This window comes from Anarrhichthys ocellatus, unplaced genomic scaffold (genome assembly GCF_004355925.1).
Source record: "Anarrhichthys ocellatus isolate YVR2014 unplaced genomic scaffold, GSC_Weel_1.0 scaffold35, whole genome shotgun sequence".
NCBI lineage: Eukaryota > Metazoa > Chordata > Actinopteri > Perciformes > Anarhichadidae > Anarrhichthys > Anarrhichthys ocellatus.
The window spans coordinates 2409567-2426386 of NW_022280065.1; the positions used below are offsets into that span (position 1 = coordinate 2409567).

Here is a 16820-nt window from a genome sequence, read left to right on the forward strand (position 1 = left end):
TGTTTCAAACTGAAAATCTACAAAGAGAAAAACGTGTTGCTCTAAAAACACACACAAAAAATCTGTGTAAATTGTCATGTAATCATGTGTCATGTGCAAATACACACAACGAATACTGTACCAATGTAGGTGCAGTAGGAGGCAGGCAGCTGCCTGCATTGCTATGTATGCCAGTTGCAGTCACACAACTGTATGCACCATCTACTCTAGACACACACACACACACACACACACACACACACACACACACACACACACAATCTGTCTTCCTGACATGGTTATTGTACAACCTGAAGAGGAGTGATACTTTTGGGTAGGTTACAGAGCCGGGAGGATCGCTCTGTAAGAAGCTGAGAATTTCAATTTCTTTCCTCAAAGACGACGACTAAACACGTCTTGCACTCTGCTGCTCTCTGCTGCCTGTTCAGAAAACTGCAACTCAACAGAAATACCTCTCTTGTCCCGTCTATACTCACGATCGGTCAGTCACACCGTGTGCCGTTTCAAAAACGTTTGGCCTGTCAACTTTTTGTTCAAGAGTTCCTCCCTGCACAGAGACGGAGAACACCTCTTCCTCTCGACTTACGAGCTCTGCAAAAATCACCACATTGAAACACTTGCGAGGGGGACGAACACACAAACCGACACCAGCGGCAGACAACAGACGTGGTTCTGTCGGTCGCGTGGGTTAGACCGGAACAAAAGGGGAACAACTTAAATTTGTTAGAGCAGCGCTGAATGCGATCCAGTTAGTGTTTCGTTGTGTTAGATCAGGAAACAATGTTTTTGTATAGCTCTTATATTAATCTATATTTTATCAGAAGTAAGATACACACAATTATGAAACATCCCCCGACATCCTTTTCAGTTACATTTGTGTCGACTATGTTTGTTTTGACAAAGACAGAATACATACGTCTGACCTTACAGATAGAAAACTTGTTTGCGTTGTTGTCCATCATCAGTGTAAAGCAGGATTTTGCTTTCTTTCTTCCTAACATTTAAAGAACTGAAAACCCCCATTTTTCTGTTTGTCTCCATTCGTATTCTCATCAGCTCAGTTCAGCAGACGAGGGCCAGGCTGAAAGCTTTGCAGCTGAGCCCGTCGCGTCGGACAATTCTATCTCACGTGTTGGCTCTCGCGCCAAGCGGCGGTTCATCGCAGAGCTCCCTTTGCAGCGCTGTGGTGACCCCGGACCGGTCCACGCACTGCACACGTGTGCGTGTGTTACATCTCGACCGGTGTCCTGCCACACATCACAGGGCAGATGCATGGAGGAAAACAACAGACACGCTATGGAGATCTAGTGAATGACATGAAAGTTGGCTTTTGTGGATTTATCCTGCATCGCTCTTCTTGCGGTGTGTGCATCCCTCGGGGTCGGTAAAGTCTGGCGATTCCATTTCCGGTGCACTTCCGGTTTGTTTTTTGGGGCGGGGGGTGGGGGGCGGGGCGGGGATCGCCTCGAGTCTTCCACTCGGTTCTGTGTTTGTCGATGGGCGCTCTCTGGGGTGGCTGTGATGATGCAAGTGGACCAGTTCTAGTTCCGTGTGATGACAGATGATTTTCTTTTTAGGAAGTTGCGATCTCTCCCCCTAGGTGGCGCCATCCCTTCTGCTGCGTCTCCAGAGGAGGCAGATACTCTGGAACACAGAGAGACGATTCAGGGAACAAGTCTGAATGACGGGCTTTTCTTTCTTTCTCCGAATGCCACGTGACTTATGAACATGCTGCCACAGCACAACACACATTCGTCAGTTTCTCAGCACCGTCACTAAGACCATTCTCTGAATTCCGACTGCTTGATTATAAGTGATTCAACAAGTGCCTTTGTGGCGCGCTGAAGCCTTCGTCTTATATATAGACGGCATCGGCCATCTCATTTTTTGAGTCCTCAGCTGACATAATCTCTGTTCCTGTATCTCCAAGAGGTTGCCGACTCAGCCTCAAGCTGCTTTTCCACATTCCTGTATTGCTGGTCTTGTGCTGTCTCACATGGAACAAATAGTTTCAACTTCCTTCTACTGTGTGGGTCTCTTGGAGATGGCCCTGATAGCGAGTCACGTGTCTTTTGCATGCATCTAATCTGAACACTTCTTACAGTGATCGGATAGCACTGGAGCAGAATTTACTCTCTCCTTAGTTAAGCACACTGTGAAGTGAGTTGGCCATGAAATGCAGCCTTCTCTCTGCTTCGTACTTTCCTCGAATATGTGCGGTTCCTTATAATGCAATAAGAGCTGCTGCACAAGAGAGACAATGAAACACAAGCGTATCTGAAAGTACCTTTTTAGGGCCAAGTGTGGTTCAATGTCACTGAACATAAGTTACTTATTAACTAGGAAAACGTGCACATATATTTTTGCCTTTATTACACATAAAAAAGAAGAAGGTAGCATACTTAAACCCCTCTCCCTGCCCTTGCCCTTTTAGTTTTTGTCAGGGTTCTTTGCATAATTCATGATGCTTGATGGGTGACACTCAGTACCACACCTGAATACATATTTCTTTATAATTTGCCCTAGATAAAGTCTCTTACCATTCAGTGTCGGTGCTGTGTTTTATCACGCGTGTTACAAACGCTGTTGTATTTAGGACAAAAAAAAATAAATACTTGCTGCTTACCATTGTTACTGCAGTTTTTGTTGTCTTTGTCAGATGCCTCTTCCTCAACCTGATAGCAAAAAAAATCAATACACAAGAAATGTGAAATCTTTTAAAGTTAAAGTTTTAAGTTTTAAGTTTATTGTCATATACATTTACACATATACGAAATTTGTCCTGTGCATTTAACCCATCCCAATAAGCTAGGGCTGCTGAGAAGCGCCCGGGGAGCAGTTAGGGGTTTAGTGTCTTGCTCAGGGACACTTCGGCATAGGACACGTAGCAACTTTGCGGTTGCCGGACGACCCTCTCTACCCAGTGAGCCACGGCCGCCCCCCATTTTTGTATTTGTAAAGAAAAACGTAAGAAATAAGCCATGTTTAGAATATCAAACTTGGCACGTCATGTGCTTCCCACAAGGAAAGAGGAAAGGAGTGGTCCTTACCTGTTTCCTCCACTTCAGCTCACAGAAGATCCGCTCAAAGCACTCGTGCATGTAGTTAAACTGGGAGGGAAAAAAAACAAAGAGAATGTCAAGCGAGCCTTCTTATACACCACAATCAGCCTGCAAAGTCACAGCGACAAGGTTTTGCTTTTTACTACCGTTATTAGTGCATGTGAAGGAAAGTGTGTTGACTATCAAACCAATTAGAACTTTTTCTTTAAAAAAAAAAAAACATATGTCACTCTAAAACGGCAAATTCAAACAAAGTAGGATTGACCCCTTCCGGCCGTCGGTTGGTCGATATTCTTATTGGTAGAATTGGTGAAAGAATTTCAGTCCAGCTAGCTTTTCTTTTGACTACAGCCAAACAACAAAGAACACAACAACCTGCAAATACACATGGTGACTTACATATGGAGTGAAGATCTTGACCCAGCGAGGCTTCTTCTCTCCTCTGGCGTATTCAAAGCAGAAAGCCATCCCCTCCTCGTCAGTGTCCCAACGCTGCATCTCCGCCCACTCAAAAGCGATCACCTGGTTCTGTGGGAGAGAGTTCACAGCAGGTAAGCTCTGTGCACAGACAGACATTTACATGTTAAGCTCAACATTTGCTTTGCTTCACAATTCACTATCTGGGAAATCCATTTAGGAAAATTCAGGATTGTACTTTATTATACACGTTATAGCCCAAATTGTTTTACACAATAATGTAAGAATCTCTATTTTCACATACTGTGTTGCCCTAAAAAGTGATGTACTTGTGCTGTACTTCTTTATCAAACCAGCAAAAACAAACGCTCACCTCCAGCGTGCCGTCCTCGGTACAAGCGTGCAGCTTGAAGTGATGGATGCTGATAGCTGTGATGACATGGCCTTTCCTCCGGGAGTCACAGGAGCAGTGGGGGAAGGCCACCTCGTTGTAGCCCTCACATGTCCGCAGCAGACTCAGGTACTAACAGAGTATTACAGAGCAAACACATCCGTCATTAATCCTATAATTAACCAGGCTGTAGCAATCTAAACAAGATGAGGTTTACGTCTCTCTCCTTAGTACAATTACTCATAAGTAGGACTTTCTTAGGTGTGTAACAGAAAGAATAACGCAGTAATGCTGAGTAACAGCAACCTGCAACAATCTCTATTTCTATTCCACTACTTTGTGATATGACTACATTCAGAGTCCTGTGCTTCTTTCATGCAGATACTGACCTTTTCCGAGATACGAGTAAGGGTGTACGATTACCAAATATTTAGGTTTCTCCGTCTAGTTGATCCGGATGAAGCAAATGTTCTTATCTTCGTGAACATTCCTGATTTAAGATACCGCCTAAAATTAGGAAATGTTGTGCTGGGTGGCTGCATAGCAATGAATGCAGTTAGACTCGCACACACAAGCCTTCAGACTCTCACGTGCCACAGTTCGGTTAATGTTCAACAAACATCGATATTTAACTCAATGGCTCTATCTCCGTTTAAACCACAGAAGTAAAAGGGTTTCTGACTTCTCTGTCCATTTCTATTTGGTAACGTTTTGGTGATGGCTCTGGTCAGCAGGCAAAAAGTGTAGTCATCCCAATCCCCTCCCCGAACAAAGAGTGGTCTGTAGGACTGACCGTGGCCATCTTGCGCTGCTCTGCCAGTTTCTGCAGCTGGTAGGATTTGTCCTCTGTTTTTATGAATCCCTTCTTCACATCTTCCAATGCCTAGGACAGACGGGTATTATGTAAGGTCACTGCACAAAAATAATTATCCTATTAAAAACATTGAGCAGAAGGACATTATGCCTCAAGTAACCACATTCAATCAATGACAGCAGTTACTTATGTGTACATCTTAAAGTGGCTGTAATCAATATTTCTACGTTACCAACGATCAACATTGTGAAAGGGGGTCGTGTTCGTAGTGATTTATGCAGCTGCCTTAAGATCAGCTAAACAGAGCTCAACAACAAGTTTAAACTCGTCGGCTGACTTTAAAGCAGAAACTGCTGTTATGGGTCACTGCTAAACCTCGCCTGCCTAAAACGCTTCAGGCAGTGACCTTTATTAGTCAGCGGACAGCTTGTAGACTGCTGCTGCTGCTATGTTGTGTTTTTGTGCATTTCCATTCGAGGATTATTTCCGTTCACACGTTATACTTATACTAGATTATTATGGTTCTCTGGTCCTGATTAAGGACATGAGTGGTAGCATTTCAAAGCCTAGACTGCAAGATACTATATAATCAGATTGTGTTTAATGTCTAGGAAAGCTGGATAAAATAACAAGTACGCATTGATCTACATGAGTGAACCTGTGTGTGTGTGTTTACACTGAATGCAGATATATTCAAAAGCCACGGTAAAAAAACATTTTCACTGTGGGAATAATGAACGAGACTGAACCGGATGATTTTAAAACCAGTTTAAGTGGGTTAGAGTAAAAGAGGAGAGAAATACAGTTATTATACCAGAAATAATACATGTAAAAAAAAAAAAAATTTCAGAAACCTCCAACATGTTTGAACAGCTTCAACTCAGAGAGGAGTATATGAACTCTTGAGAAGAAAAGCCCAGAAGAACACAGTTTGAGCCACGTTCCCTGACGTCCGTGGCAAGTGGGGTTAAATTATTGTTGTCACCTGGTGGAAGCAGTAGTGCAGCGCCAGCGGGTTGTCTCTTAGCAACTCCTCCTCCTGGAAGCTGAACAACCATTTGCGGAGCGCCAAGCACGTCCCCGGCACTGCTGATGTGTAGTTCTGCACATAAAGCTTGTGGGGAAACTCATTAGGAACCAGCTTCCGCACTGCAACAAATAATAGAAAGGAGAGGGGGGGGGGGGGGTTGTCCGTTCAGTCACTAGAAAATAATTCATTCTGGCCTCGTGTGCAACATTACCTGCCCTTGCTGTCCAAAACTGTGCATACCCTTAGGCCCAATGCATTCAAATAACCAGTGCATTGGTACAGGTCTTTATTTAGAAAACTCATGTGATAAGTCACCCAAGCAAGGCATTTAGAATCAAACAAGAGAAAAACAATGCTCTGTGAATTTCCATACAATGTCAATACACACACGGTTCTTACCAAAGGAGTGGTTGATGACTTCAAAAAGGGCAAAGTAGCTCGCCATAATACTGTCCATTCCAACCTTCATCACTAACGCCTACAGAAAGGACGATACAGTCACGTATGTCAGAGAAACAATGTTTGAGACTTTTTTATTGCACCATGAAAGTTGATCTTTTATAAAGTGTGTCTGTGTTATTTGTCCTTTCACTATGAATGCATGTTCTACACATAAGGAATATCATGTATTTACCAGTAGATATGATTTAATTTAGCAATTCTCAGTGTCATAATTCTAGCTAAGAACTGAATTCAAAGACAAATTCAGATGTCCAAAAAACAACGGGGCAATATACTGTACAATATCAGTGTATGACAGCATCCTCCCAGCAGATGTCATGTGATCTTACCTGGTACACCTGATCTGTGGTGCTGTTCTTGCGTACTCTGACAGAGATGGTGGTCTTGTCTGGCAGGGCTATCCGCAGCTCTACGTCTGTCACTCCATTGTAGTTCTGCACAGCGAAGCAACACGTAATGAGAACAGCTGTAGAGCTGGCTTAACAAGGGTGCGTGCCTGCTTGTATGAGTGTGCGTTTGTTCTGAATTACTGGTGAATGCTTCATTTACATCAGAACTATAAAAAAATAAGCAAAGAAGACACAACTAAACCAGAACTACTATCAGTTTTGGTCCTGCTCCTCCTATTTATGCTTCTTTAAGTGCTATTGCATTTGTCTCTGATGCTGTCATTCATTCAACACTAGAAAGGCAATGCAATTAACTGTTAAATTGTTTTGGGTCTCACATTTAAACTCCACGCTGGCAGACATGATGGCAGACAGCTACTTTGAAGGAATTAAACTTGACTACTGATGCTTGTTTATGGAAAATAGCCTACTTCTTTTTGCACTAAAAGACTAAAAAGGAGGTTGATGGATAAACGTGGCACTGTGCAGATCCTCTTCCTCACAAGACAAACAACGTTTCAAAGCTCAGAATCAAAATTCACACAGAAATAGCAAAAGCCAAATCTATTACAGTCCATGTCAGAACAATAATAAATAAGATGCATACCTCATCTGATTCAGAGAGAAACTCCTGCATGATGTCACTCTCCCCGACCACCCGCACAGAGCAAACTAGAGACAAATACAGAAGCAGGTGGAGAGAAAGAGGGGGAGATCAAAGTAAATCAAATAAACATGCTTTGTTCAGATTTATAGTGTTTCAATATATGGTGGAACATTTTTCACAGCCAGAACTATTTTATATCCTAACTAAATGATTTCTGCATGTACACATTCAATCATTCCTTCGTAGGACTATTATGGACTCCGATGGGTCTGAATAGCTCATCGTACTTATACTTCAACCATGGAAAGTCAAGCTGCAATTCTTCTTAAACAACATGTGGCTTGGTAAGAGACAATCATTGAAAATTAGCAAACAATTGGGTTTACGTGCCAGTGACCTTCCATATGAGCCTACCTCGCTCGAGATATTCCTCCAGGCCTCTACGGCGAGCATCCAGCTGCTGTTCGGACAGGGAGAAGGGCCATTTACCAGGAAGCTTTGGGAAGTTGAAGTTAGAATACTCCCTCTTGAGGTTCTGGTGCAGGATGGCAAACTCCCGGTAGCGCTTTGAGCATAGCTGTCTACCTGACATGTACACGTTGTACACCTACGGTCATTGAGCCAAAGACAGGACAGAACAAGTGGTTTTCAATACCATTTTTAACAATCTAAATTTGAGGGGCAGCCGCAAGAGGTTGTAAAAGTTGTGTGTCAGATTGGTACTCACCACAAACCTCTCAGAGTGCTGCTCTACATGTTTGTACGTGGGAATAGAAATGGGCACTGCCTGCTTGTCGCTGTAGTCATAGTTAAGTTGAACTTCATCTCCTCCTTCCAAGCCATCTGCCTCCTGAGCAGGAACCGACAGCACAGCCAGAACCAGCTCCTTCTCCCCTGCACGGATGAGGTCCACCACCTGCTTGTGGGTGGCACCTTCCACGCTCACCCCATTACTGGAGGGAAAGTAAGAGCAAGAGAAAGGTGGAAGGAGGAGGAAGGGAGAGACAGAAGGAAAGTTGGCAATAAGTTTTAAAAACCCTCTTTTCCCACCGTTTTTTAAAAACTCATTTGAAATGCAGCAGGTAACAATTTGTTTGTAAAGTTAACACGAGGCCACGAATAGCTGTGGCACTAAAGACTCAGTTGTTGGCCCGCTTTGACTGAATGAATGCAACTAATAGTGCAAACGCTGAACTTCTAATGATTAGTCATGTGTGTCACAATAACCGATCCACACAATAAGGTCCGTAATGCATTTATAAATATATTAATGATAAATGATACGGTGCAGATCTGCAATGAAAGTGTCCTTCTGTTAGCGCTGCAAAATATGCATCCTGCTCGTTTTACTAATCACGGTGTGTGGTAATGTCAGCGCATTTTGTCCTCCATTGATAAACACAATGTTGGGAGTGCTGAGTAACCAGGTCAGGTCTGATGTCTCTCTTTCCTTTGGTGCTGTGAGACACCTCCCTTCTTGGCTTTGCTGAGGCCAGATGGCCCCAGCATCAGGTGTCTCTGCTAATCGTCCTAAGAGAAACAGCGGGGCAGACACAGGAGAGGATGGTGCATGCAAGAGTCCAATCACTGGTCTGTCCACCATATGCCATGCCTCTCTTGTTGCTTATAAATGTTTATCTGTCGAGCATCGTGGATCAAAGTGGCATAAGTCTAACGGATAAAGAGGTCGTAGTTAAAAATAGACAACAATGGAAGGAATGGGAATAGAAAGCGACATGACGGGATTCCTCAGAGTCGTTCAACTAGATAGCAAAGGAGTAGGAGGTGACCAAAAAGATAAAGATTAAAGGAGAAGTTTTGGTCTCAACATTAATCTGATCCCATCATCCTCTTATTAGACACAACAGCAGCAAAGCAATGTCTGCCAGAAAGGTGTCACACTAGCTGATCAGCTACAAAGAGGGTTGGATGAATGTGAATTAGGCTAAGTGAAGTGTAGTTAATATGTTTGAATGAAATATTTAGTCTATGAAAGAATGGAACCGTGACGCATTCCTGTAACAATTTACAATGGCCTAAAGCAGAAAAAAAGTGAACATGAACTTGAGCAAAGCAAGTCTTCATATTATTTTAAAAGATATTGGGTATATTCTCTGAATATAAGATTTAACTATAAGATAAATCATTCTTTTTTTAAATTGTGAGAATCAATAATCAAAACTTGATGAGAATATTATCTGCTTTATAAAGGTGACTCTGAAAAATCTGATTCTACACAAACTATACACAGTAAAGTTTACTTAGTGAAGTCAGGAAATAGCTAAAGTTAGCTGGTTATCACCAGCGGTGGTGGAGCATTGTTACCCTTAATTGTTCATAAAACTAGTAAGATGCTGACACTTCACATAACTAACCGGAGGATTCTTCCGAGTTTCTCCGAAATGATCAAGGTGGTTAATAAGTCACATGATAAGCACTGGTATAGTCACATGACCAGAGAGAGCTGTAGCAGTAAACATGAAGAAAACAAAGGCTGAGTGAAACTCTTTTGGTGCCTCAGCAAGTAGATGTAGATCCTTGTTTTCTGTTCCTCTTCTCCCTTTGTCGAAGTTTAACCTGTGACCCAGTCACAGTAATACATGAACATGTTCAAATCCTGATGTTACAGCTTATAGGCCACACACACACACATATACTTCTAAGATTCACATACCTGTCATAATTGTACATAATTATTTACTATTAACATTTTGTTCATTTTACACAGCATTTACCTATTATTAGGGCCAAGGCTCACAACCACAGAGGGGGGGGGAAATCATTGATAGTTTGGTTTAATCATGCAAATATGAACTGAAGAGCTCCATGGGAACATAATTTCCCTTTTGTATTGCAAGTATCATTCTAGGTCTCACTTATATATATATCTGTTAAAAGTTAAAGGCTAGAAGAGACGTTTAACAATTAGGTTATTCGCATGAAAATCTCCTTTAGGGAAAGACTGACAGTTCATTAGCATTTTCAAGTCATGTACATTAACGCCAATCACGTGCACTTATTGAAATAAAGGGTCAAAACAAAAGACTAGAACTGTCCCATGTAAACATCATGCCAGTTGTGTTTATATTCAAGACAAGATGCGTGCACACTCTGAACATTTGATATTGAATCGTGCGTAACAACACTGCCATCCAATGTCTCCGGACAGGGTTAAAACACACCTCCACGCTATTATGGACATGACAATACAACCTCAACAAGATTGTCATTCGATTCCCGTCATTACCACCACGCTGAAGCAGTCACTGCGCAAAGTGAGCAAACAACAAATACGTTAGCTACCTGGCTCGCTAGCTAGCTACAGCTAATCAACATGCACAGCCTGTTGTCCAACTTATGTAAGACGGTTAGCTTTCTGGATAACTCTCCAGCGTTAGCTTTAGCTACAACACCAAGTGTTTAGCTACGTTAACGCATAACCTGGACAAATAACTAATTAGCTTGGTAAACGGCTTACATTACGTGTGCAGTCATAACAGACATGTGACGTAGCGTTATACCTTGAAGATAGCTCATATTAACGCATGCTTTGGATCAACACAGGCTAAATTAGGTAGCTAGCCTCACTTGCTAACTAACGTTACCTGGCCATGTTGAACCGATAGAGGCTGAACTTACACTTCCAGGATCCTGTCACCCTTTGCTATCCCAGCTCGGTCTGCCGCTCCTCCGGGTAAAACAGCGCTGACATGCTGAAGAGGAGCGTACAGCTCTCCGTTGATGCTCCGGAGCTGTCCTCCTTCGCTAACTTGACCGCGAACGTTGAACCCGTAGCCGGACTCCGACTTGACTATCCTCACCATCCGTGGACCTGACGTAACCGTAATGCTGGCTATGTTCTGGCCCGCGGTGTCCGCAGACGAACCGACAACCGGACCGTTACGGGATGCCGAAGGGGGAGCAGACTGAGTTTCATCGTCTTCTACATCCGCCATCTTATCCATAGGCCCTAGCCCCCCTTCCGATCGGTGTCTTATCGTAAATTCAAAACAACACTCGAGCTCTGTCCCTCAGTAAACGTTAGCACCACAGTCCTGATAACCCGCCCCTCAGCAGCGTCACGAGACACGGCCTCACAACGTGACTGGCCGGAGGCGTCACCCAAAGTCTGGTCTGTTGATCTTTTCAATGCGAAGTTATTCAATTGACAATAAATGAACAAAAAATACAACATAGGAAGACACGATTTATTGATTTATTTTATATATTGTAAGAAGATTTTTTTTTTTAGAAGTAACCTGTTTTTAACTTTCATTTTTTGATTGAACTCTCTCAGGAAAACTATAGATAATATGATTTCCACCTATATATGGCTCTTTTCAACTTTCCACTCCCTGATTTGTTGCCTTGTGACACAGACACAAACACTGATATCATTTAGCTTCTTCTCAAATGATCTTGAGTAATCCATATGATTGGGACAGGCAATCATGTGCTGTACAGGGTACAGGTGCTGATTACAAACTTTAAAACAGAGAGGGAGAAGTCATCTGTGAAGTCACCAGCTGCTGTGTTTGTTAGGAATGGAAGAATGCAGGTTGTCAGTCCTCAAGGCACACGGCTATTCATTATTACCAAAATGCACGGCGTTAAAATAATATTGGGGTTAAGGCTTCACAGTGCTTCAGTGACACACATCACCGATAGTGATCCTGGACTACAGTCCAAAACATTGATGTTGATTGAAGAAGCTGCAAGGACAAAAGTGCACAGTAAAAGAAAATCAGCAATGGACATTTAAAAAAAAGAATACCAATGCTACCAATGCTACCACTGAAAATACTTGATTTGAAGCTTGTATTCATTTTGCTAGAAAACTAGAAAACAAAAAATGTACTGATGTACTACAAATAAAAGTATTCATTTGTTCATCATGTTAAAGCATTCTTGCATCAACCCATGTGATAATCCATATACATCCCATTCATCCATCCATCCCCGCGCTACGGCCTCTCATCAAGGCAGCCCCTGCTGACATGCAGAGGCTGGGTAAACAAGTCAGGTCGCCAGTCCCTCACAGGGCTAACACATACAGACAACTGCATTCACAGTCACACCTATAAAGGCAATTTAGAATTGACAGTTCATCTGACCTGCATGTCTTGTGGCTGTGCGCAGTGGAACTGGGGCACTCACATGAGAGTCACACACAGGAAAACATGCAGACCTCCATGTAGAAAAGCCCCATGCCTGCCAGGTCAGATTTGAACCCAGGACCCATGAGGTGCTGGCCCGACACATCATATTTGATTTATTTGTATTACTTATTGCCAGCTCTGCGTGTTTAACCTCTTTTTAGAAAAGAAAGCCATCACATACTGTATATGTATAGTGGAGTCTATAACAAAACAAAATATTCAGGTAAAGTTACAATAGTATATTAAAACCATAAAGCAAGACTGTGTTACTTGAACTAAAATGGGTTAGGTATGATTAGGTCAGCTTGTACAACAACACCTAAAGTTTGCCAATTGATAAATAACCATTATCCACCATAAGCTACTGCAATATACCAGACCTAGTAAAGCCGTAACAGAAAACTGTATAGAATTGTGTTATTGCTTATGACTTTACACTTCTAGCTCTAAATACGATAAGCAACATCAATGACACCCTTTCTGTTTTAACCTGCGGTTGTATTGCTCCTTTCCTGAAGTTAATCCAGCTGTTCCCCTCACCACACAGTCAGACAAAGTGTTTCAAAGTAAGAAGTTTATTTCATTGTGCGTTACAATATAATGTTTTGTGCCTTTATGGTAATTTAGTTAATTGGAGTTAATGTTTACTCCTTATCAGAACAGCTGTCATGGGATCTCTTTCACAGGAAGGCAGCTCTCTATGCTGGCCCCAAGGTGACGCTTGGATCCTTATTTTTTGGAGAAGTGGTCGTGGCACATTACGGTGATGCAGCTGACCAAGTTGGTAAACTCGTTGAAGTCCACACTGTTGTCCTGGTTTGCGTCCAGGCCCTTGAAGAGGCTGTCCAGAGCCTTCTTGTCAGAGGCTTTCTACAGGTGACAAATGCGTGGAAAATTGTCACTGGGCATGTGCACGACCGGAGAGTTCTACAGGCTGTGATGATGTACACATTCTACCACAAGCATTTACCAATCACAATGCATCACCACACAATGCACCACCATTTACAGTAGAGAGGCCAGAGGTCACTTACCCCCAGCATATCCCCAAATTCACTCTGAAGCAGCTCTTTCAGCTCTCCCTTAGTCAGGGTGTTCTTGTCCCCCTCCTTGCCGGCGTATTTATCGAAGGTGGCAATGAGGAGGGCCATAGCCTTCTGGGTGTCAGACATGATGATTGCTGGTTTTAAAGGGACAGAAAGAATAAAGAGTTCATTTTGACACATGGAATCTTTCCTCATGTCTCTGCATTGGTATGGTTGCACGGGTTCAGGTCAGATGGTTAGTATTTTTCCTTAAATATCTTCAGGTGACTCACTGAAGAAGTTGCTTGAGCATGATGCTCTCATTTAATGCTGCTGTGACTCCATCTAGAGGCAGAGTCTAGGTCTGGTAACTTTTACTGACGCGCCCCATAAGGAATCACGTGGCATTGTGGGCAAAAATGGGATGTTAACAAAGAACAACATTTATATCCACAACAGGTGGGAATGGTTTGGAGGGGAAAAAAATGGAAAACATCTGAGTTCATGAAGTCTGCTTCACTATTGCGCCAGTGTTGGCCAATTGTTTGTTTCCTTTTTACTCCTACTGCAGTTTAACTGGCTAATTTATTAATATACTATAATTGTTGAGACAATATACAATATATATATATATATATAAAGGAATGCAAACTAATTTATTGATTAAGATGTTTTGAGCAGCAGGTAGTGGCTGACATCATTGGTTTTGTCTCTGCCAGTGTTTTTCTCTGAGCTTTCCGTGCAGCTGGATAAAAATAAACCCACGGTTTCCACCGGGGCCCAGCCACTCTTCTTTCCCCCTGTCAACGGCCTGTAACGCACACTCTCTGCCGACTGACACAGGACATTGTTGTGGCAGCAGCTTAGTTGCTGCGGGTAACTCAGTCAAACATAAAGAAGATTTTTTTTCCACTGACTCCATGAACACAAGAGATTTGGTTGTGGTCGCATTCTGACTCACCTGGTGTCGCTCCCTCTCTGGGGTGTGGCAAGCGGAGGAGACTGTGGCAGCAGAGGGTTTGTGAACAGAGGGGAATTGTGCAAGCGAAACGAATATCATATTTCTGTTTGCTTTTAATTTCAAAGCAAATTTCGAAAGCTGGATGCTAACCTCTGAATGAACAATGCATCAGTGGAAGGACATTCCAGGCTGAAGTTTGCCAAATGACTGGCCTCAGAGCTAAATGAGCAGCGTTTGTTGCCACATTTGTTTCACAAGAAATGAAGGAAAAAACAAAACCCCGGAATGCACACTGAGCTGGTAACTCGGTAACTTTGAAGTTGCATTTAACACAACTGACATAAAATGTGTTGAGTTCAAAAGAATATCCTCTTGGAAAAAGGTTTTGGTGCATTTCTTTAAGTCAGTAAATGAAATCAAACAACAAACAAAATAATATTGTTTAGATTTTCTACTCACCAAAGCTGATTTGTAGAGATTTAAGGAGACTGGAGCGTAAAAGTCAGAGGAGCTGTAGTGATGGAAAATTATGCAAAGGGTGCTTTATAGACCACCACACCCTTCCTCCCTTCCGTCCTCCCTCCCTCCCTCTTTTTTTTTTTTTTTATCTCCAACCACTCCCACTATCCCCTTGTGGCCTGTTGGAATTTTGTCATTTCCTAAGTTATTCTTTCATAAACAGTGAATTTATCATTGTTGCTTAGAAAATCACCGTCAAACAGCTAATGATTATGCATGCTCGTTGTTTGGGAGTCTGCTTTGAGCATCAAAAACAATCTCTCTAATGTTATGAACACAAGATTGCATTTGAACTTGTGATTATTGTTATTAAGACTGTAGAAAGCATTAGATAGGTAGAGGAAGTGTAACAGTGTGATGCATCGTCTTTTTCAAAGCAAAAAGGAGATGTTTTGTACTACCTCATGCTTCTTACAGCTACAGTATAATTGAAGCCAATTTAGTCACGTGACAGAATTATAAAGAGCTTTTTCCACTTTTTGATGCAATGTATTAAAGTACATAGTAGTACTAGTTTTTCTTCCAGATAAAAACTTCTCTTAACGGAATATGAACTGCTATTATTAGTTGTTTAAAAAATGAATTTTGGGGAAACATCCAAAACCAGATTGCATTTTTCTCTTGTTCATTGAAGACGTTTTATAAACTGATGAATGGAAGGATGCAGCAGTTACTATGTGAACTGAATCACCACTTGTATTGATGTGGTCACATACAGCATGTTCTATTTAGAGGGTCACGTTTGTTAATCCTTTAAAAGAAAATATGCAACTCTGGAGTCAAGAGACAAATGCTGGAGGAGTTTTAGGTTTTTTTTTCTCCCCCAAAGAACTAACTTTAATCATTACATATTTTTGGGCATGCATTCTCAATCATAATTCTACTTCCTCCTCTTTGTTTGAGTTTACATTGTGAGTTTTTTCTGACTTTTCTAAAGACGAAGACCAAATGTGACGAGACTTTTGCTGCAATGCCCTTCTTGAAAATCTTGAAAAACAGAAACCAAAGCAATGAACAGTTATGTACATTTAAGTTAAATGTGTGTCAGATAATACTTTAATTGTATATTGTACTCACTCATTTCTTTTTGTGTATATAATTGACATTTTTTTCTGTTTTCATTTAACTGTTGGAGATGCACATGATTCCAAAATGAAAACATTTAGGCACAGTGACTCATTGTTATGGTCCTGAGTGGGCTCTCTCTTCCTTGCAATTTTGTGGTGGAGGCTGTGACTCACAATCATGTCCCCGAAGCTCATGAGTCAGCTGCAGAGACCAGAAATCAGAGACAGAAGAATTAGCACTGTGGCAACTCGGTGCGATGTGTGTGTGGTCCGTCGCATGACTTTGGAGATATCCAAGGCCTTTTCCTGTCTCTCCTGTTTGGGCATAGTGCAATTGTTTTGGTCTCTAATTAACAACTTCAATCAAAGTACTGATGATAGGTTGGAAGTCAAGTCACCAACATTCATGTAGTCTGCAACTGAATTTAGGATTTCTACATTGCATCGTTCTTTTTCACTGTGTGGAAACTTTTAGTCAAACTTTTTTCCTTCTTCTTCTCCCCTCCCCGTCCTACTCACTCAGATTGACCAAACGGGGAGGGAGTATCCATGGAAACCACATTTTGTAATCCAGCTGTGAGTCATATGAAACTATTTGCAGTTATCAGATGTTCACATGCAGCCAACATGATTATAGTTACTGTTATGCCATCTAGTGGTCAAGCAGAAGTACACTGAAAAGAAAGCGTATTTTCAGAGGGTTCACTTGCGGCCATGAGTCTTTTCTTGATTCATATTACCACCGACTGCACTTTTTAATGTAACATCCACCCAGGATTTGAGAAATACTGCGGTCATTATGAGGCTCCACAATACTCCCCGCACCACCCTCAGAAGACTTTGACATTCTTTTTAATAGGCAGCATTTTAAGGGTTTATTAGAGACACAAGGAGAAAAAGTTTGGGAAAAGTGTTGG

The 16820-nt window shown here is 42.0% G+C and overlaps 2 protein-coding genes across 2 annotated transcripts; both read right to left on the minus strand.

Moving 5' to 3' along the window:
• Window positions 1-575: 575 nt before the first annotated feature.
• snx27a (sorting nexin 27a) lies at window positions 576-11248 on the minus strand. Its single transcript, XM_031866626.1, has 13 exons — window positions 10812-11248; window positions 7900-8125; window positions 7587-7779; window positions 7173-7237; window positions 6506-6610; window positions 6114-6192; window positions 5670-5833; window positions 4664-4753; window positions 3853-4002; window positions 3462-3590; window positions 3051-3110; window positions 2627-2675; window positions 576-1644 (listed from the first exon to the last, which is right to left on the minus strand). The coding sequence occupies exons 1-13, from the start codon at window positions 11135-11137 to the stop codon at window positions 1574-1576; spliced, it is 1707 nt and encodes a 568-aa protein (XP_031722486.1). The 5' UTR covers window positions 11138-11248; the 3' UTR covers window positions 576-1573.
• Window positions 11249-12890: 1642 nt separating this feature from the next.
• On the minus strand, window positions 12891-14854 carry LOC116393844 (ictacalcin-like). The gene is made up of 3 exons (XM_031866515.1): window positions 14777-14854; window positions 13366-13511; window positions 12891-13201 (listed from the first exon to the last, which is right to left on the minus strand). The coding sequence occupies exons 2-3, from the start codon at window positions 13501-13503 to the stop codon at window positions 13061-13063; spliced, it is 279 nt and encodes a 92-aa protein (XP_031722375.1). The 5' UTR covers window positions 13504-13511; window positions 14777-14854; the 3' UTR covers window positions 12891-13060.
• Between the last annotated feature and the right edge of the window lie 1966 nt (window positions 14855-16820).